Source organism: Pungitius pungitius, chromosome 2 (assembly GCF_949316345.1).
Source record: "Pungitius pungitius chromosome 2, fPunPun2.1, whole genome shotgun sequence".
NCBI lineage: Eukaryota > Metazoa > Chordata > Actinopteri > Perciformes > Gasterosteidae > Pungitius > Pungitius pungitius.
In genome coordinates, this window is record NC_084901.1 from 9,955,171 (window position 1) to 9,976,152 (window position 20,982).

Below are 20,982 nucleotides of genomic sequence, written 5' to 3' on the forward strand. Positions count from 1 at the left end.
TGTAAACAAGCTCCCACCAACCATAACACTGTGGTGGAAAACTTCCGGTATCATTTCAAAATAAATGTGTGTGCGCGTGTGTGTGTTATATGTGCTGTTAATTGATACACGCTTAGAACAATGCAATAATGACGCTTTTTAGTATTCTAAGATCACAACATTTTTACCTTGTCACATTCAAACGTCAATTCAATACATCATACACTATGAATGTATTTCATAATGACAATGATACAAATAGAAATACAAAAATATAAGTACTCATCACCTTTCAAATATATTCAAAACGTAAAGATCTAATAAATGGCTTGATAGTAAATATTGTACCAAAGCAATCTCAAGGGATTACTTATTAGATGGCTGTCCATTTACAGTTGAAAAGATGTTTGTTGTGAATAACGAACTCCCCCTTCACCGAATTAATAGATTTGATTCATTATTGTATTTGAAACGATTCATATCAATATTAATAGCGATCATCATATTAGTGACAAGCAGATATAGGACAATAGACATCAGTCGGACACACAACCATAAACGAAGCGAGCACCACATTTTATCTTTGGTTGTTGGGCGACACCTGCTGGATGAAATGACAAATACTACCATCTCTGTACACTGTTATTGTTGGAGCATGTCCTGATATATCTATCTCTATAGCTTCTGCTGTCAAACAATTACAAAGGAGGTCCAAACCCTATGTGCTGCTGGAAGCATGGACATATTTTGCATTTTTAATTACTTTTGCCGTCTGTTGTCAAGTTGTCGAACGGGTTTGTGGGTGTGACGTTATCCGCCTGCACTTTGCCCCAGTCACACCCACTCTCTCTGTCCTCGCTGATACTCCGGGAGACAACCTGCCTGGAAGATGTCTCGGGCTGCGGAAAGACTCAGACTGCTGATCAATCATCTCGATCGACCACCCGCCACGATCGTATCCTTTCCCGTAGGCGTCGTTTATGTCTGCCGGATCACCGCGGACGGTTAGCGGGACAGCTGCGCACCTAGCGGTGGGAAACCTCCGGACTGGCGTCCCTCAGTCGACTGCAGGCCCTTAGTGACATTGGGAGCAATAAGGGAGGCGTTTACTGACTCTTGTTATTATTTGTAACCATAATGCATGAGCATTTCCCCCCGATAGCCACAGTAGCAGGGACACCGTGCCTGTGAATAGAGGGGTCCTAATCGCTTCTGTAGCCTCATGTATCGTAACTATAGCTATAGCTAGCTGCTGTGTGTACGTTTGTGTACGTTTACTGTTTACTGTCAGAAATATATGTGTGACATTTACGCCAGACTGTGGCTTTTCATCTGCCCAACGTTTTATGTCCGACACACTTCAGTCAGGGTACAGGAAGGCTAACGTTAGCATGTCTGCTTCAGGGTCGCTCAGTAAACTTGAGCGTTTTATCTTTCATTAACAAGTTAAACTGTAAAGTTATACGTCGACGGCTTTTCCGTTCGGTTCCCCTCTCACACTGTCCTAACTTTGGGTGTCTCCTTTCCTTGACCCCTTTCTGCAGACAGCTCCGCCGACTTCAGCTCAAGCCTTCAGCTACGGTCCTCCTCAGAGACTGAGGTAGGGCTTAAGGTGATCTCTTCACCTTTAAATGACATCTTTATCTCTCATAGTGTCCCGCTTTACTGCGAGGAGTTCAGAGAACACATGTTTAGTGTCAGTTCATGTTCGTAGAGAAGAGTCGTATCATGTCCAGCATGTTACTATATACTGTCTCTGCTGTGAAACGTGACATAACATTCAATGCCTCTGTGTCTGTGATTAGGTGAAATAGCTTGGATTCATTAGGCAGGTCTAAGTACTTGTGATTTTGTAGGTTTTTTTATTCTGTTTAATATTTTGTACTCTGTGAACCGTGAGTCTGAAATAAAAGATTGATTGTCACCATTGGCAGTATTCAGAGTCAACAACTGTAAATGACTGTAAATCCAATATGACTGGAATGCGGCCTATCAATCATTACCCATTTATAATACCCTGCGAGAAGACAAATGTTGATATGGTTGCTTGTTATCACTTTCATTGCGTAGATACACCGACGATACAGACTTGCTGTCCCCAGACCAGCGACTCTTCTATGAGAAAAATGGTTTCATCCTCATCAAGAATCTGGTGTCTGATGAGGACATCGACAGGTTCAGGTGAGCACCAGAGACTAAGAAGAAACAGTAGTGGCTTTACAAAGTGGTGGAACTTTCAAACCTCTAAAATGCATTACGGCCGTTATGAAGAACCATAAACTCACTATAATAATTAGGGCTGTCAACATAAACGCATGAATCTATGCGATTAATGTGGTCGAGATTAATGCAACAATATATTTTAACGGAAACAAAATGGCCGCTAGCTGTCAGTTGCATAAAAATGGAGAGAGCTTTTTGCATTGGAAGTCAAATAAAACAGAGGCGGGACAGACCTACAGCGGAGAACTGTGCAGAGGAATTACTCCACGTGTCAGACAGACAAGCTCGCTGCTACGTCAAGTTAGCTGCTAAGCTACTTCCATCTCAACGTCTAACGTTACCCTGCGTGGCACACAGTCTGCAGAGGACCACAACCGTGTCCCTAAAAGAGCGTGGTTTGAAACTGTCCTGGCTGAATGTGGGGAGATTTTTGGTCCTTCAAACACAGCCGTTATGGAGAGTTGGGAACAAAGTGCACGAGGACAGCAGGAAGAGTCGCTAGTTCAGCATGTTCCACCTGGAGGAATTCTGCCTCCATGATGATCAAATGTGTGTAGTTTTGTGTTTAAAGTAACGTTAACCTTATTTTTAAGATTTATTCTTTAGAAGAAAAACAAATATTCATTAAAAGCATTGTAACAACAACACTAACATTCATTAATCGCCATTAATCGAGATTAATGAATTTCAAAATGTGTGATTAATTAGTTCTTTTTAAAAAAATCTATTGACAGCCCTAATAATAAGACAAATATTGTATCCTTACGGTATATTTGCATCAAAATGTCAAGTTCACTATCAATTCATGACCACAGTGAATCAATATGTTTGTTTATTATAGACCTCAGGTGTTTGGTCAGGTGATGAACATGATCCATGTGTTCCTCTGCCGTCCCTCAGGCAGGAGTTTGAACGGATCTGTCGACGGGAAGTCAAGATTCCAGGAATGGTGGTGATGAGGGACGTGGCAATCGTTAAGTCAGAGTTTGTCCCGGATCAAAAAGCGGTCTCCAAACTCCAGGACTTCCAAGAAGATCCTGAATTGTTCCGGTATTGCTCCTTACCACAGGTACACACGCACAAACGCAAACATTTTGTTTTTTACACTCAGGTTTTTAGAGGCCCCTTCCAGTGGTATTTGCACCAATTCTCCACAAACACAAACCTATGCCAATAAACACTGAAACTGATCCTTGTTTAAATGAGCATGTGTGCTTTCCTTTTCCAGATACTAAAGTATGTCGAGTGCTTCACCGGACCGAACATTATGGCCATGCACACAATGCTGATCAACAAACCTCCAGATGCAGGTACGGAGCTATTCGTACTCTTAACCAGCTGTATTTTGCATCTGTAGAGAAACTGGAAGCGACCTGGACACGGGAACTGCTGTGTCGAGCCTCATCCAGTTCAATCAAAAACGCCCACCGACTCGTTTCAGGTAAGAAGACGTCTCGTCACCCGATGCATCAGGATCTGCACTACTTCCCCTTCCGCCCGGCCGACCGGATCGTCTGCTCGTGGACCGCAATGGAGAGGGTGGACAGGAAGAACGGCTGCCTGGTCGTCCTGCCGGAAACGCACACCAGCACTCTGCGCGAGCACGACTACCCGCGGTGGGAGGTATAGAGCACGCGACATTCCCCATGACACGAGGAACGCGGCAGCAGGCTAACTGTCTCGCGTGTCCTCAGGGTGGCGTGAACAAGATGTACCACGGAGTGCGCGACTACGACCCGACCCTCCCCAGGGTCCACCTGGAGATGGAGAAGGGCGACACCGTCTTCTTCCACCCGCTGCTGATTCACGGCTCGGGCATGAACCAGACTAAGGGCTTCCGCAAGGTACCACGTTGAAACGAAATCAATAAAGACAACGGGATGAGAAATATTAACATTTAAAAGTGGTAACATTTGGGAGTTAAAACGTGTGCGTGTTTGTGTGTCCAGGCCATATCCTGCCACTACGCCAGTGCTGACTGCTATTACATCGACGTGAAAGGGACCACGCAGGAAAACATTGAGAAGGAAGTGAAGGAAATCGCTACCAAGAAGTATGACTTGGACGACGAAATTACCTTCAAGGTCAGACGTTAACATTCAACAGCACATCCGCTTCAAACTTTTCTTGCCACAACCGCCAACACAATCAGAGATGCAGAGGGCCGCTGATGTGTGGATCATTTATAGCATTGACAATAATGAGACATAATACAGCTGATCGGGTTGAAAAGCACCGTTTTACAGGTGAAGAAATGCTCTGTGCCTTGTGACCTGCTCATAAATAAGCGTTAACATCAGAAAACTTGCTGGTTCATTTTGGGACATAATGTACTTGTATAGGCAACATGCTTAAAGGCAAACTGTTTCTTTTTTTAAAAAACTTTGATTTAGTTGAACTGTCCCCTTAAACGTGGTTTGTCCCCACTACAGGACACCTGGGCTTTCAAAGCCCGCCTGGTGCAAGGAGAGAGGACCTCCCTGTGAAAGTGACACACAAATAAAGCACCACGTCGTGGCAGCGTGACCGATCACAGTCCAACACGCAACATGCAACAGGGCACGTTGGTATGGAGCCAAATCCAGGTCAAAAGTTTTGTTCATTTGAAAAACAAATGTGAACCTGAAAGTTTTGTTGTTGAAAAATACAGCAATGCATTTTGAATACATTGCTGTATTTTTCAATGTTCAACAACAAAACTTAAACTTTCAGGTTCACATTTTTTTTTCAAATGAACAAAACTTTTGACCTGAATTTGGCTTCATACGTTGGCCCTTGCTAACCATGCAATTCCTAATTTGCTTTTTTTCACTTGTTTATTTAATTGAGACCTTGGAGTTTGTGATTGTCGTAACATTTTGGGAATTTAATCTGTGTTATTCTTAAAGACGGCATAAAAGTGTAAAATTATTTTTCAATTGAAAATGTCAGGTTACCTCAGAGTAAATCAATACAAAGTCCTGCAGAATGAGGCGTTGCTGCTACAGGCTGTGTAGCGTTTCCCAGCACAACGTGTCATTTAATTCACCAGAACCTCCCCGGAAAGAGAAGTCCACCATGATTGACAGTAAGCGGATCGTGAGCGTCAGAGAGGTAGAGCGAGCTTGAGAGACGAATAAAGCAGAGTGAAAAAGAGAAAGAATTATGAAGTCTGTATTTAACCATAAATGTACAACTGAATCAACACAAATGGAGGCCTGGACTCAACTGCTGCCTTATAAACGTATCAACAATGTCCGGGTGTCCTTTTGATGGCGAGTGTTTGTTTCCTACATTCTTGCTGTTGCGAATGTCATTCTTAATAACATTAATAATAAATATGAAATCTATTTTAATGATACCTGGTTCCATTTCCTTTCAGGCTTTAGACACAGAAACACACACCAGCCACCTTTGACCTGCAATGTCATATAAGTACAGTCAGTTATCTCATTCGATTATAATTGATTAGTTTTTGCAACATACATTGAATGCCAATAATGTCATAACATCTTGAAAATTGAAAACAATATATATATATATATATATATATATACTTTATGATACAAGAAGCATGTAGATTATGTTGAAACAAATACAGGATCAACGATGCCAAAACTGTTGCTTAACTCCACCTGCATAAACCCAAAGAGGGAAAGACACTGCTGTGATAGGTTTATGATTTAGTTATACATGTATTTATCTAATTTAGCTAATTTGTCCTAAGCTAATTCGCCCAAGTGAGAAATAGCCTGTGTGAACTCTGGTGTTATCCCTGGCAGGATTGTAAATGACGAGAGGAGATCTCCAAACCACAAAGGATTATGGGTAAGAGGATTAACACTGAGAAAGATGAGCAGAAAAAGTCCCATCTTTAAAGACCGGTCTCATCCGCACTGTTGCAGCCTTATCTACAAGAGTGCAGACTGGTGTTTCTCTCACCTGGCAGGATGACAGGTCCAATTCCACAAACACGTCACAGTACATCCCTGGGACTTTTCTAACTGCTCTCAGTGGCCTACATCTGGCTGGTTTTCAGACAAAGGCCCGGTTATTTCCTGGCTCCCCACGCTGGAAAGCATATGAACCGCACAGTGATATAGACCAATATAACACCAAGGTTGCAAACTCATGCACATTTTATAATCTGCACATTTATGCACACAATCACGTTACCGTAGAAATGCAGATGCAACAAATGAGTCTCTCGCACACTCCTTAACTGCCGAAACCTTCCCAGACTGCATATCTGTTACCTTTCCTGTCGTCTGTGCCTAGTTTCCCTCGGAGGAAACGCATACCAGATTTCTTCGACATCACACAGAAGCTCAGAGGAAAAATCTGCGGGAGCTTTGCATCTCTCGCTTAAAGCGAAAGTCCTCTCCTACAGTTCCTCACCTCGCAGCTGGGTGCAACGCTAAGAACCTGAGATCCTTCACCACAGCTGGAATGATAACGAGAAGGTCGGATGCTGCGTGCACACACTCTGACTGTACGTCGTCCACATGGCAATGTTACAATGCACAATGGCAACATATGATTTAGGAAATACATCTGAGCAAGCAGAAGAGCATGTCTATAGCGGTAGGAATTATAATATGTAGGATCATGACCAGTGGTAAATTGAAGTTGTGATATTGTTGTTAGAATAATATCTCTAATATGAATTGTATATCTTATAATTTAAATACTGTATGCATGACATCCATCCATAATGTTCAGCCTGGGGGAAGGATGGTTAAACCTTCCTTGATATATTCCTTCTATATTTATTTTTATGAAGCAGCTAACGTGGGGGTCTGTTTGATATTCTCTGTTTGATCCTAAAGGTTTAAAAGGACCAATGACATCCAGGAGGAATCTTTGATGAGTGACTGACTGGTGGTGAGAGATGTGTCCTCATTCATGTCAGACCATCCACCTTTACATTGACAGCATGTGACCCAAGATGCACAAAGCCTGGGCCAAAGAGAATTATCTCTAAGCTATCACACATATTGGGGGCATTGGACTTATTTTCTTTAAAAAAGGGACTTTACTCAGACTGTGGTTTTTCTTTCTGCTGCCACCTTTTCTTTTTTTAACTCATCATTCCTTGTTTTCGTCTTCCTCTTATGCAACTGGTATTCTAGCAGTCTCCCACCCCTTCCTTCCTTTTTTCTTCACCCACCCTCTTCCACTCTCCCATCTTCCACATCAGTCCTGGCTCATTTCTTCGTCATATGCGTGAAGTCCACTGGAGTTCTTGCTTTTATCTCAAGATGTCCTGGACTCGAGTCTTGGTGCTCCCTTTGCTCACCACCCTCCTCATACTAACCTGTGAGTAACTTTTAGTGGGTAGCTGGGGAAAAGTATTTTTTGGGTGGGTTTTACCTCTTCTGTGGGCGACGAGCAAAAAAGCATTTAGGAATCAAAGTGCTGGTATTTAAGGTCTGTTATTATGGAAACAAAGATTTAAAACTAGTGGGGTTTTGTTGTTTTGAGCATTATTTATTTGTTGGTGTCAGAGTTTGAGTATGTCAAAGTTCATTTTTAAAATCCACATTTTATTTGAAAGTGTAATTCAAAGATTCATGTGAATCAACTGAATCCAAAATTCTGGTCATCAAAGTGAATTGTTGAATATTTGCATCAAAGCTTTAAGTTTCAGTGAAGAGAACAGGTGTCAAACAAACTGTAATTGTGCCTGGAGATGTCCAGTCGTTCTCCAAAAGACAGTCAGTCCCCAAAATGAGACATGCGTCCAGAGGACGGCTGGGACTAAGACCGTTCAGTGATAATGACAAGGAGCAGCATTCATTTCAAATGAGCCACATCAGACCACAGTGAGAAAAGTCAGACAAGACATCTTATCGTTTATCGAAATTATAAATATTAAGGTTGTGGCTGTTTACATTTGTCATTTGTAGAGGAACAATTCGTAATTGTCTCTAACAATAATCTTGTGCGACAGAATTCTATATTGTATGTTATTTTTGTTTGCAGTCTCTTTTGTGTTGTCTTTGAGACCTGGTTTCTAACTGTAAACTGTAGCAGCAATATGTAATATTAATTAATTAATCTTAATTAATTAATAATCTTGTCTTCCGGCATAGAAGTTTATGGTCTATTCTGTAGATTCATGAGGTTTTTGTGGTCCGCTTTAAAGAAAATAAATAATTGATCACTTTTCTGCTCTAAGTGCTTCTTATGCCATTAAGCTTTTTACACCAACCTTTTGAGTATATACTTTCAGAATTCTATACCCACAGGTGAATTGCAATATAGCAAGTCTCAACTTGCATGTGTTTCAATATATTGGCCCCGATATGCATGCTTCCCTGTAAAGACAAGAACGAATTGATTGTCTTCTCTGCACAGTTTCCAGTGTGGTGGGCGGCGCGGCGGTGCAGCGCGACTCAGAAGCTGTTGATCCTAAAGGTCACACTCCTTCAAGCCTTTTAACGATTCTAAACGTCGCCCCACATCTCCTCCCCGTGCGACCTTCACTTTCTGACCTCTGACTCTTGACTTTTAGGCGCAGCGCGGCAAGTGTTCGTGCCCGAGTCGGATGCCTCCAACTTCTTCAAGCGCCGCAGTCGGCGCTCAACCCGATACTATGAGCTGCAAGGCAGGTTCTTCTATATCCGTCCATCTGTCTGTGGGCCTGTAGTTCCCAGGATGACATGATTTGAGGGTTTGACCGCAAGCTGTGGAAGTCCAGGAAAGAAATAAGAAGAGAGTAGTGGAAACTCAAGCAGGTGTTGTTCCACAGAGTAACAGATCTTTAATCTGGCACACACACACACACACACACACACACACTAGAGGCTGCAGAAGGAGTCACAGGGTAGTATGGAGCGGCTCTCCTTCTCTCTCTTTTCTCGGTACAATGAGCTCATTCTCTCAGTGCCAGCATCAGCGCAATCTACCCTTTAAACAAAATGAACAAACACACAGGAACTCGTGATCGTATTCTGGCCCCCAAATATCGTCGCAAACAGGATTCCTGTTGAAGTAAAAGTGTTAAATTAAAGTATGTTCATTTATTTCTCATCTGCCCGCCCATCAGGGCCCGCAGGAGCCCCGGCTCTGGAAAAACACGCCCCCACATTCCCCCCCATAAAAAAAAGCCTGATTTCCCTTCCAGGCCGGTTGATGAGGAGCTCAGGGGACAGCCGAGGAGTGTTTGCCAACTTTTGTCAGTAATTTTGTCAGAAAGTGTTGGCGATGGCAAAGTGCCGTCTGGGTAATGCTGAGAATAGTCCGTAGCGGTTTGTCGGCCAATTTCATGATTTTATATCATCAGTTTAACCTCATTTAGTCTAAGATAGAAAATCCACTGAGAGAAAAGCAGAATTTCACTCCTTACTGAATAGGTCCATGTTGGATGATTACATAACAGAACATTACATCAGTGCAGTTCCCTTATAACTGTGGTTGGTTTTTTTTTCAAAACTTCCTGTGAGTTTAAATCTTTTTTTAGCTTAATTGAGCTATTTTAGGCAAGGAAAGATATATTCAAAGTTTTAATTGCAGTGTATCATGCTTTCACTTTAGCATCCGTGTGTGTTTATTGGCAGTTGTACTGCTAGTGAGAAAATACAATATGATTGATTTAGTTTAGGCCAAAGTAAGGAGCACCACTAATCTAACCCCCACAATGAGCTATTGGAATCACTTTGGAATCTGGGGAACCTTATCAAATATGCAGCAATGAAGACAAACACAGAAGCTGCTCACCAAGCTGTTAACTGTCCATGTATTTAAATAACACATTTTTGTTCTTTTATCTGTGTTAAAAGCAAAGTTTGCCCCCTACAGGTGAGGCACGAGCTACTTACTATAAGTTGGTGTGAATGGCGCATAACTGCCACTTGGGAAATGTTGGTACGGAATGCAATGTCCACTTGATCGCCGTAGAGACCTGTGTCAATCTGGACCCCAGTGGCATTCTGACCTTCATTCATCAGTGTCTTTTGCTTTCTTCTCCCCACAGCCGAGCAGAGGGTGAGGCTTTCAGTGAACGAGCGGAGGAGGGAGTACAGCGAGGAGCAACGGGACGAGTACGACAACTACGTGAAGGAGGAGCGTGACGGTGAGATCCTATATGGAGCAGCTTTCACTTCCTTTTCAAATGCTTTCCTCCTAAACCTTGTCCTCCATCAAATTGAAAGCGCAGCCTCGGAACGTTTGAACGACAAACAGTAGCACAAAGTACATCAAGATCCTCAGTTACACCCCTTCCATAGATTACTGAAAACACATTTAAGATCATTTTTACTTCGTCACATTGTTCCGTCACACTGAAAGAGGATCAGATCAGGCACGGAGACTGTTATTGTTTAGTATTTGGAATTTTACCTATTTTCTATATGTATCTATCTGGTATGTTAATGCTAGTCTGGCTGACTCATTCTTGTCAGTTGACCCTATCTTGCTGGGCCCCCTGTTCTGTCTCCTAGCGCCCACCTACACACTCAAAGGACCCTTGTCCCAGGCTCTCCTGTCTCCACATCTGTTCAACCTTACTATATCTGTCTGTGGGCCTCCTTCTAGCATCTCCTCTGCCCTTTATCGAACTGTAACTCATGTACCTGGATATTAAATACAGCTACTTACACAATTCCTTAGAAATGATTATAACATGAGTATATGTTGGACAATATAGAAACAATACTTTAGGTCAGTTAACACGCCTGAGATTTGCTTAAATTATTGTTATCACGAGAGTGCTCCCTGCACAGAACACATCATGGGAAGGCAGCGTTTGGATCTTGGACGACGTCTGTCTGGACCAAAGCGGAGCGTCCATTTGCGGTCCACCGCCAGCTGACAATATTCCTTGCGGCTGTCTGTCCGGTGTGATATAGTCGCAGTGTCAGAGTCGGAACTAAAAACTGCAACACCACAGAGATGCAAGTGGGTTTAAAGTTTTTTTGAGCTTTTATAGAAGAACCATCTCCACCAGGCCTCGAACAAATTAAGGTTTTGTAGAAACCACCTTACTGGTTGTAAACATATCAAAACTTTTCATTTCTTTTTTTAGTCACATTGTTGGCTGTGAAAAGCAGCATGAGCTGAGAATACTTAAATAGTGAAAGAATGTGGCGCCACTTATTTTCTGATTTGACACTAATTTCAGAGATTCCAATTTCTTTCCCAAAAGAGATTTATTCTTGAACTTTGAGGTAGTTTTTTTCTGGTTTTCACCACCCTTCCCCATATATTTTTTAATCTAAAATTAGCTTTAATTACTACCTAATTACACATCAGACATCGTTATCTTTCATTTGGAATTGTATTTCTCCCCTTTTGGCTCTTTCTCTGTAACCCACATCAGTAGTCATGTGTACTTTACCACATTATTTGACTTTTTCTTTTATATGTAGAGCAAAATGAGAGATCGAGGGAGACGAATGAGCAGCTTCGAGAGTACCATTACGACGGCTTTCAACCTCGCTACTACTGGTTCCACTGAGCCGTTGTGCACGGAGGCCCCTCCCACCGCAGCAAAGAGGCCCCTCCCACCACCGCAGCAGCGCTCACGCCACTATCACCTTATCGTTTGTGCCAGGGGGGATACCTGGAATTTTGAGAGTGACAAAATACTCTCCATAGCTTTCTTACTTTTCTCTACAAGATAATGTTTTTTTGTGCTTTTGGTTGTTATACAAGACCTTAAAACGTGCAGTATGTCGAAAGCTGTTGAAAAGCGCAGTTTGGGCATTATTAGCTAATCTTCATCATATTAATTGGAGTTTCTACGTGTTGCATGCCGTCTTTCTATATGTACATACAAGCTAAACCATGTCCTTTTATGTCAGCCCGTGGCATTAGTAGCAATAAATCAACCTGTACGCCGATTTCATGTCTTGAAGTCAAAATAACAAATGTATGGGGGTATGTGACCCAATTCCCAGACCAATGTGTTTTAAATGACTCCAGCACTGACTGGTATTCGGAATATTCAGAGGGAGGGAGGCGGTGGGGAATAAAACAGAACGTGAGGGGAGCTGCAGAAGTCATCAGGGGGGAAAGCAAGTCAACGTTCCAGTGTGGAAATACTAGACACAAGCCGGGCACGGAGGGGGAGAGGAGCAGCGATCAGATATTATGCACAAGCCCTACACCCCCCCCCCCCCCCAAAACAACACAGGGGCGAATCACTCCGTACTTACTGACCATCATAACGATTTGAATCCAAAAGCAGTACTTTATCTCTACACAGGAATGCCACCCCAGGCCCCCTCTGTCCTGAGGCCACGCGGACTGCCTCACGCACAGGGCCTCGGTAGTGCGAAGGTGTCACAATTATAAAACAAGTGCATTTAGTAGAGATTTAAGCTAAAATGTGTCCTACATTTCTAAAGGCAGGAGTTAATCCCTTTGAGTTTTTCTGCAAATAAGTAAGTAAAGCATAATGTCCACCTTCATTCAGATCCCATGATGTCACTCGGCCTGAATTTTTTTGTTGATGAAGTTTTAAATTGATTTTCATACAACCGCTAAGTGAAAATATTTTCTTATTATTCCTAAAAACTGAAGTTGGGTTTTTGTTTAAGGTTGCGTCTAAAATGGACTGGCTTTTTAAACAGCAGACCTTTCAGCTTGTCTTTGTAGGAAAGGCGCAGCTGCTCTAATAACTGATACTAGCAAATGTGAGAGAACATATTTGCCCTATATGTAGTGTGCTCAGCTCCTTAGAAACAGACATTTTATATGAAACATATTGCTTTAATTATCGTCTTTAAAGCACATCCATTTAAAAACGAATTTAAAATTTAAAATCATAATTAATACAAACACGAAATTGCTACAGAGACAAATTACAGACTTAAAAATCCTGGGGCCGTCACTTCATGCTGTTGAGGAACTTGCCGTGCTCCTCTCCTCGAGGCTGCAGGAGCTCCCCGGCGATCTTTGGTCCCTTTTTCTCCTGCAATAAAAAAAAAAAAAAGTGTAGGGGAACATCAGTTCGGCTTTCTTTTACAACATCAGAGGTGAAGTGGGAGTCAGAGAGAGGTTTTACCTGCAGCATCCCATCGCGCTCCCATTTAAACAGGCCGCAGTTACTGAAATGGTAAAACACTTGTTAGAATGTGCGAGTAGGAACGAGGGAGACTGGACACGAGCTGTAGGAAATGAATATTTACCCGCAGGTTTTGTTGGGCAGTCGGTCCAGCGCGATGGCCCTCTGTCCACAGGGACATTTGAAGAAACGTTTGGTGGCATCGTGCCACCGCAGGTTATGATTCTCCTCCACACAACGGTCTGCCGGCTTGAAGTAGGTGTAACTGCACTGGAAGGGAAGATCATGGGAAGAGTAGCGGTTTACTTTGCCTGCTTCTGACGGGGAAAATACGTCTCATAAATACTTGGATGGATACAAATCAGAACTGAGCCGGAGTGAAATTCAACTCTGTACCTTTTTACAAGTAACAGCACGACACTTCATCTCTCTGATGGCCTTCATCTTCTCCTCCATCTGCTCCTTCTTCACACGCGGATCGAAGTAGCTCTCCTGCAGCTGGTACTCTGCCTGAGAGAGAGAGAGAGAGAGAGAGAGAGAGAGAGAGAGAGGACATTCAGACACAAGTGTTTCCCTATGGCTGAGGGAGTGCCCCCCCCCCGATAGAATGGTTGGGGAAACTTTGGATACACTGTAAAACCGTGTTTTACTTGTAGACAATATGTCGATTTGCCGAAGCAATTGCGAGATGGGATCTACCATAAATACACATGCAACATCTGGAGATTCAAAAAACACGTCTGAACGGAAACACGCGGTTAGGTTCCAACTGGCCGTACCGCCTGCAGTGCGGCGTCGTGGCGGGACTTGGCGTTGAGGATCTTCTGAAACTCCTCTGACTGGATGTAGCGCAGCTGTTCTCGCTTCCTCTTCAGCGCCGGTTCCTCTTCGTCGTTACCGGACTGTCCGCCTGAGCACAAAGTAAAAGGACAAGTTATGACAAGCAACGGCCAAGTCAATGTATATAAAGATTTAAATGCAAAATTCTGCATTTTAAGCTTTTCATACTGTCATACTAATATCTAAAATGGCTCTTCACTGTGTACCATTGGGAGAGGTGAGATTCTTCTCGACCCGGGCGTTGATCTTGCCGTCGGTACTCCTCTTTCTCTTCACAGCGTTGGGGTCTTCCTTTTCGAGCCCCGTCCCTTTAGCTTTCAGCTTCTTCAGAGCGGTCAGCTTGGCGCCCGATAGGCTGAGCGCGGCGGGGGCAGGCGGCGGCGGCGGAGCGCTGTTCTCGAAGAAGAGGATGTCTTCACCCTCGGAGAAGCCTCGGCCCAGGGTGGGGCCGTGGGGGGCCGCGGGGCTCTGCGTGGCTCTTGGGACCTCGGCGGCTGCTTTTGGGGACATCAGAGCCTCCCGGCCCATCGAGGAGGACGGCGTGTTGGGGCTGGGACCAGCTGAGTGCGGCAGCGCCCCCTTCTGGACGTCGTCTGCCCTCCGCCGCCGATTCAGCAGAAACTCCCGCTGCATCTGTTTCTGCTGCTTCAGCAGGTCCGAGGCTGTGATCGACTGAACTGGACTTGCATCTTTGGAGACTGGAGATGTGCAGCAGATTAATAAATGGGTGAAGGGCAGAGTTACCTTAAATAACACCGGACATCGTCTGGTTGTTTGAAAAGGAGATCTTTTAGAAAATGATGTTCAGAATGAAACTCAGCATCACTACTGCAAGGCTGATGAGTAAATATACCAGATAACATAGACTGATTTGTGATGAGCAGCTGTACAGTAAACATATTGAGGTCTAGATGACAGGGTCCTCAAAGGTCAACTTCCTGCCCGGTCTTTTCCAGATTTAGCAAATAAGAGTGATGAAATCAGATAATCAATCATGTTCACTCTAGCACCAGCTGAGTCAATGTTAGCTGTGCTAACACTTCAGTGGTCTGTGGGATAAATGACAGTTGTTGTTATAGTATTGTGGCTTTAGTTGGAAGGGGCTGTCTGGCAGGAGGTAGAATGGATGTGAATGATACAAAATCTATTAAAAAAACCCAGGTGATTACCTCATAGTTAGAGCAGTAAAAAAAGAAACAGAGGCATGTGTCCTGGTTGTGTACCTGATTGGCCACCCTGTACCAAGTGCTTCTTCAGCTGCAGAGCTCCGGGAGTCGGCGCCGACATCAAGCTCTTAAATTCATTTGAACAACCTGCAACTTCACCGGACCGCATGGCTGGTAACAAAAAAAACAAACAAGAAAAAGACAGAATGGGGTCAACCAGAGGCGCTGAGGTTTGTGCGTGCGAGTGTGTGTGAGGGAGACCATCTGAGCTCACCCAGCCTCTTGGCCTGACTGACATGCTGAGCGGAGCCCTTCACAAACAGCTTGTCCAGTGTCTTCTGGACGGGTTTGTTGGGTTTGCCCACCGATCTGCAACACAGTTACCGAAAGGTCACTGGCGGCTCAGATTAAGCCCACATCATGCGGTGTTCCTGACAACGGAGGATGTTTTTTAACGTCGTAAAAACCCCCAAATAGAGTCAAAGTTGCGACCTTGTTCTGCGTGAGTGGCTTCTACAGAATATTCTGCTAGGGCTGCAACAACGAATCGATGAAATCGATTAAAATCGATCATTAAAAGCGTTGGCAACGAATTTCAATTTCGATTTGTTGTGTCGCGCGACTATTATGTTTGAGTATTAAAAAAAATTTGAGCGCGCCGCGCAGAGCTGAGCGCTGAGGCAGAGGAAAGACCATCGGAGAGACCCGTAATACTGTTCTGAAACATGCGGAGGAAGAGAAACCAATGCGACCTAAATCCTCCCAGGTATGGGGATATTTCACGGGGGGGGGGGGGGGGGGTTTCTTTGCAGCGCCAGTCTCATCTTTTTCCGTTCTAATCGCCGCGCTTGACTTGAAGGTGTAACCTTTATTATTGTTCGGTCTGAAACGGCGCGCCCAGTGACGGGTGGTGCAGCAATATTGTTGTCCGGGTGGAAATCGGGAGAAAGGTCGGTCCGGGAGATTTTCGGGAGGGGCTTTGAAATTCGGGAGTCTGATTGTAAGATATGCAAAAGCGACATGGCCTGGCACGGGAGCACCACGGCGATGATTCAGCACCTTAAACCGAAACATGTTGGAAAAATCTAATCTAAATATTTTTTGTGCCTAATCTATTTAATTTGGCAGCTGTAAAGTAAACATCATGCGATGTGTGTTTTTTGTGTTAGTCCATTTTATTTGCTTACTTAGGGATGTTCAAGGAGCAATCTGTTTGTGCACTTTCTAAATGTTTTGCACTGTCAGTTCTATTTTTCAATAAAGGGTTGGAAATTAATGTTTTTAAATTTATTTATTTTTTATCCGATTCATCGAACAACTAACGATTATTAAAATAATCGTTAGTTGCAGGTCTATATTCTGCACACAAACAGTTGAAGTTGACTGCTTTTTCTCTATATTCATTATTACTCTGTCTTATTGTAATTGATAAACTGATGCTCTTTAAAAAAATAGAGATAGTTTGTGGAAGACTCGAAAGAATGAAACCAAATGTTTCCTAGAATAAACATTCAAATGACAACGCAGAGCGCGACTCACAGGGACGTGGCGCAGGCGGCCGACGACACGCCGCCGTAGTAGAAGCCGTCCTGACACAGGCGCTCCCGCAGGTTGCTGCCCTTCGCCTTGAACTTGTTGGGAGCTTTGCCGGAAAACGCGGACTGCAGCTCGGACCTCTTCGAGCTCATCTGTTTGTACTGGGCCTTGACGTGATACTGACAGTACTGGCATTCGAACTGTGGACCACAGAGAGAGTGTAAGAGGCGTTTGGGCCCCTGGTACTGTGGATCTAGGAGCAAGGTTAACCCATTCTGCGGGGCAAGATGGACCCACCATGTTGACAATCTGAGAGCAGGGGTCTCCGTTCTTCTTCATGGCCTGGCAGTTGCCGTAGTCCTGAGCTTCACCCATCAGCAGCAGCTTCTGTGGGTGATCCACGGTCAGGCTCACCTGGACACGGAAAACCAGCTTTTATTTTTCTGGAAGTGTAACAAAGGTTTTAACAACTAACAAATCAGCTCCTTTCTTATTCTCTTTAGATTATTGGATTCAGACATTTTGAAACAAAACTGAAATGATATATATATATATTATTTATTTATTTTTATTTTATAGACCAAATGAACAATAAAGACCGCAGAATCTTTTTTTTAAAGTTATGAAAATAATTAGAATGTGGACAATTAAAGATTTGAAAGAGCTGCTTCCTTCAGTTTTTAGAAAAATTACACAAAAAAAGAGCATATTACAATGGTAATCTTATTGGGGGTCACATGACTATAACAACAGGAGGGTATTAAGAAAAGCACCAGCTTCTCGTCTGCTGGTGCACTCACCCCGTCGTACCCCTCCTTCTGCTTCATGGGGTTCGGGTTGAGGAGACCGAGGACGGTGCCCGGCTCCGTCTTCCAGTGCTCTTTGTGGACTTCACCAAACAGCAGCAGAGACACAAACACTTCCAGGTTATGGAGGTCGCTCAGCTTCCAGATGCTGAAGGTTTTGCCCTGCGGACAGAAAGCACTCAGTCAATGAGGGGGACTTTGAGATATCAGCGATGGAGCGGGGGCGCGCACACACCCACGCTCTCACACGCTCAAAACACCAACCTCAGTCCAGGACCTCCATGCAGAATTTCTACTTCTTAGACAAGCGGAAAATGTGACATTTGTTTCAAATACATTTGAAGATTTAAAAGCTAATGAATGCAATCTGCCCATTCTGGTCAGCAGAGAGATACGTTTAGTTGGGCTTCCCTCAACAGCAGAGGTTCCCCCAAATGCTGGGTTGCTAGCAGCCTGTTTTATATGGTGAACTGGAGGTTATTTATCGATCAAACCTAGTTTTGAAGTTGGAGCTTAGTTGCTTCAAAAATTAGAATAAACTGCAAAATAGCAGAGCTCCACAAGAACAAAAATATTCTGTTTTATTGTTGATGATTTGTGAGCAACACATCAAGGTCACAACCAGGGAGCGTGGACCTACACTGCTGTTGCTTTGTGGTGTAACCTTGTTGACCAGCACAGCAAAGGTCACCCAGTCACTGTCCTCCAGCTTCTCTCGAGCCAACCGCTCCGGCACCTGTGACAGACGGATCAGACGCCGGTCGGCCATCTTGCGGTCCATCTCGCATGACGAGACGCGTGGTTTTCTGAAACGGAAAAGAGCCCAGATTCAGACTGAAACACAACAACACAACACTTGTTCAGACTCTGATGTTCAATTCAAAACAAAAAGCTGTAATTTCTTTGGTTTCTTCACCTGAGCCGCAGTCCTGAGTATTTCTCAACACCCACATCTTTGGGGAGGGGAGGAAGAGAAGAATGTTTAGGCGTTCCTGTTGATGCAGCTGGAGCAGCTCTGCTTTGAGAGGCTGCTTCCACTGGCAGGAAGGTTCCTCCAATCTTTATCTCCATCAGTGGACCTCGGTCTTCTGACAAGAAAACAGTATGGAAAAATACATGAAATAGATGCAAAAGTAGCATTTCTGAACAGAAATACACCTTGATTTTCAGTTGCTAAGGATTTTCATAAGGAAAGGTTCTACCTGGAGGTGTGTTGGGTTTGGTATGGTGAGCTACTCTCGGTTTACGTTTGAAGGAATCGGCATTGTTCAGCATATCCGAAAAATCAGAGGACTCCTTGGCCTTCAGAGCTCCTTGCCTGACTGGAGTTGATGAAGATTTTGCTGCTGTTAACAGACAAGGAAAACCAAATCAACTCCCAATTTTTTGCACCTTTATGAAGGTATTCCCTTCACTATGTGTAAAAAAGAAAGAAAGAAAAAGTAAATAGTGGCAAATGCAGTTCAGACTTTGGTTACGTCTCTGGCTGGTGGACAACAACATGTTTACCTGCTGGTGTCCTGGCCTTCTGTGTGGTAGAAGCCGGTTTAGCTGAGGTCTGTTTGAAGGTCGGCGGCCGAGGGGGCGTCAGTTTGGTTGTCTTTGGTTTGGGACCAGACGAGCTCCCTGCAGTCTGGACCGGAGCGGAAGACGAGGGGGAAACTTTCTGGCTTGCCTCAAGCTGCTGCTGCAACCGCTGCATCTGCTCCTGCATGCGCCTCAGCTCGTCTGAGGAAGGAAGACATTTAATGATTGTGAACACATATGTTGTCCAGCAACGAGAAGCAGACGAGCAGCACGCACCTTGTAAATCCTCCCTGGACCTGTTCAAGCTCTCGCAGGCTTCTCCAACACTTTCTTTTATTTTAGCTTCCTTCTCTTCATTTTCAATGTCATCCACCTCCCCGAAGAGCTCCGACACGGCCTCCTCCGTCCCCACATCGGGCCCTTCTTCCTCGACGCCCTCGTCAAACTCCTCATTGTTGTCTGCGTCAAACAGTCCGTCCAAGTCGTCGCCTGCCTGCTCATGAGTGGCCTGTGCTTCTTCCACTCCCTCACTCTCAGCCAGCAGCGCCGTCAACATGTCCAGGTCATCCTCACCTGGGCAGACAAGGCACGTGCCAACTTATGTTTGGAACTATTTAAGGGGATCTTTTTACAGGTGTTTTTAAATCCCATCATACTCACTGTCCATTTTGGAGATGTTTGCAGTGGTGCTGATTTCAGATGAGCTAGGGACCTACAAGAAGGAAAAAAACTACCATTGAGTAAAGTGAAGCAAAGGAAAGAATTCTTTGGCAGCTGTTCTGGGAATATGAAATGATAACCTGAGGAAAAAAACCTAGATCTGCATGATCATGACTGGATTTTTTAAATTCTAAAAGTATTCAGAATATACCTTTATCAGGACAGTCTCAGTTTTAAAATTGGAACTGATCCCTAATTAAAGTGTGCTACTTGCTGTATATTGCAGAGTCGGCTTACTTGCATTAAATGGAACATATTCGTCCTTTGTGTTTTTTGCGACATTTCTACCTCATATTGAATAATTTGTATCACAGGTTAATGGATATATTGTGTTACACATTTGCGGTTTTATTTTTTATATTTGTACCTTTTCAATTTTATATCATGTTTAACTGTGCAATGTATATAGAGCGTTTCTCACACACTTCACCCCATGATCCCAAAGCTCTGATGCATGTTGGAATGGGGACACTCGTTTCTTGTACCAATAACTAATTAAAATGCTCATTACACAGGTGCAGGTCCGGCCAGCTACACACATGTATTTGTTTATTCAAAGATAATAAGCTAGCCGACTTACCTCAGGTGTTACAGCGTTGTGTCTTTCGATGGCTCTAAAGCACCTTTGATGGGGTTTACAACTTAATCCAATCTGTCAATATGTTGTTTGTTTTCCGATAACAAACATTACAAATGACGTTTGTAATGCAAAAGTTATAGTTTAAAAAAACAATACATTTTAATATAACTTTTGGTGCAACAGTCCGACGGGGCGAGGGGAAAAAAATCTAAACTGGCGCTAAACGAAGGACCCTTCTGTGTTGTCAAAAATGTAGTAGCTGGCCAACAATCTGCCTGAAAACTGAAATCTAAAAACCTTTACGTTTATTCTTTTACGACTTAATTTTATTAAAGAAAACATGATAATAAATATACTAAAAAATACATGTTTGTGTTGATATTAGTTTTGTTGCAACATTGTCAATGTGGAATACATGAACCGTAAAAGCCTGTTTATAAAACTGAGGACCCATATACAGTTTGCCCTCCTTAGTGACTCCCAGGTATAATTAGCCTTGCAGTTGCTACATGCCCCCTTCCGTGGATTTATATATCAATCAACCCCCTCCACACCTCAAATCCTAACCTTAAATATATTGTAAACCCCAAATGCCTATAACCTTCCGACAGATTG

At 43.6% G+C, this 20,982-nt stretch overlaps 3 protein-coding genes across 6 annotated transcripts; 2 read left to right on the plus strand and 1 right to left on the minus strand.

The window, feature by feature from the left end:
• Positions 1-778: 778 nt before the first annotated feature.
• On the plus strand, positions 779-5,542 carry phyh (phytanoyl-CoA 2-hydroxylase). The gene is made up of 9 exons (XM_037459690.2): positions 779-934; positions 1,524-1,579; positions 2,050-2,160; positions 3,103-3,271; positions 3,431-3,512; positions 3,644-3,825; positions 3,897-4,046; positions 4,152-4,286; positions 4,635-5,542. The coding sequence occupies exons 1-9, from the start codon at positions 869-871 to the stop codon at positions 4,686-4,688; spliced, it is 1,005 nt and encodes a 334-aa protein (XP_037315587.1). The 5' UTR covers positions 779-868; the 3' UTR covers positions 4,689-5,542.
• Positions 5,543-7,216: 1,674 nt separating this feature from the next.
• On the plus strand, positions 7,217-12,026 carry ucmaa (upper zone of growth plate and cartilage matrix associated a). The gene is made up of 5 exons (XM_037459663.2): positions 7,217-7,500; positions 8,542-8,601; positions 8,699-8,791; positions 10,160-10,258; positions 11,553-12,026. Exons 1-5 carry the CDS (start codon positions 7,404-7,406, stop codon positions 11,639-11,641), a joined length of 438 nt encoding a protein of 145 aa, XP_037315560.1. The 5' UTR covers positions 7,217-7,403; the 3' UTR covers positions 11,642-12,026.
• An 870-nt stretch (positions 12,027-12,896) lies between these two features.
• Positions 12,897-20,592, minus strand: mcm10 (minichromosome maintenance 10 replication initiation factor). Of its 4 annotated transcripts, none has more exons than XM_037462712.2 (18): positions 20,368-20,592; positions 19,728-19,779; positions 19,344-19,640; positions 19,050-19,268; positions 18,743-18,862; positions 18,457-18,628; positions 18,181-18,346; positions 17,535-17,702; positions 17,032-17,148; positions 16,738-16,934; positions 15,473-15,567; positions 15,256-15,369; positions 14,239-14,730; positions 13,972-14,102; positions 13,589-13,702; positions 13,317-13,462; positions 13,193-13,235; positions 12,897-13,099 (listed from the first exon to the last, which is right to left on the minus strand). In XM_037462712.2, exons 2-18 carry the CDS (start codon positions 19,732-19,734, stop codon positions 13,016-13,018), a joined length of 2,682 nt encoding a protein of 893 aa, XP_037318609.2. In that variant the 5' UTR covers positions 19,735-19,779; positions 20,368-20,592; the 3' UTR covers positions 12,897-13,015. The 4 variants fall into 4 exon arrangements, with proteins under 4 accessions (XP_037318609.2, XP_037318608.2, XP_037318607.2 ...); XM_037462711.2 differs by having other exon boundaries at positions 18,743-18,883; XM_037462710.2 differs by having other exon boundaries at positions 18,457-18,625; positions 18,743-18,886.
• Between the last annotated feature and the right edge of the window lie 390 nt (positions 20,593-20,982).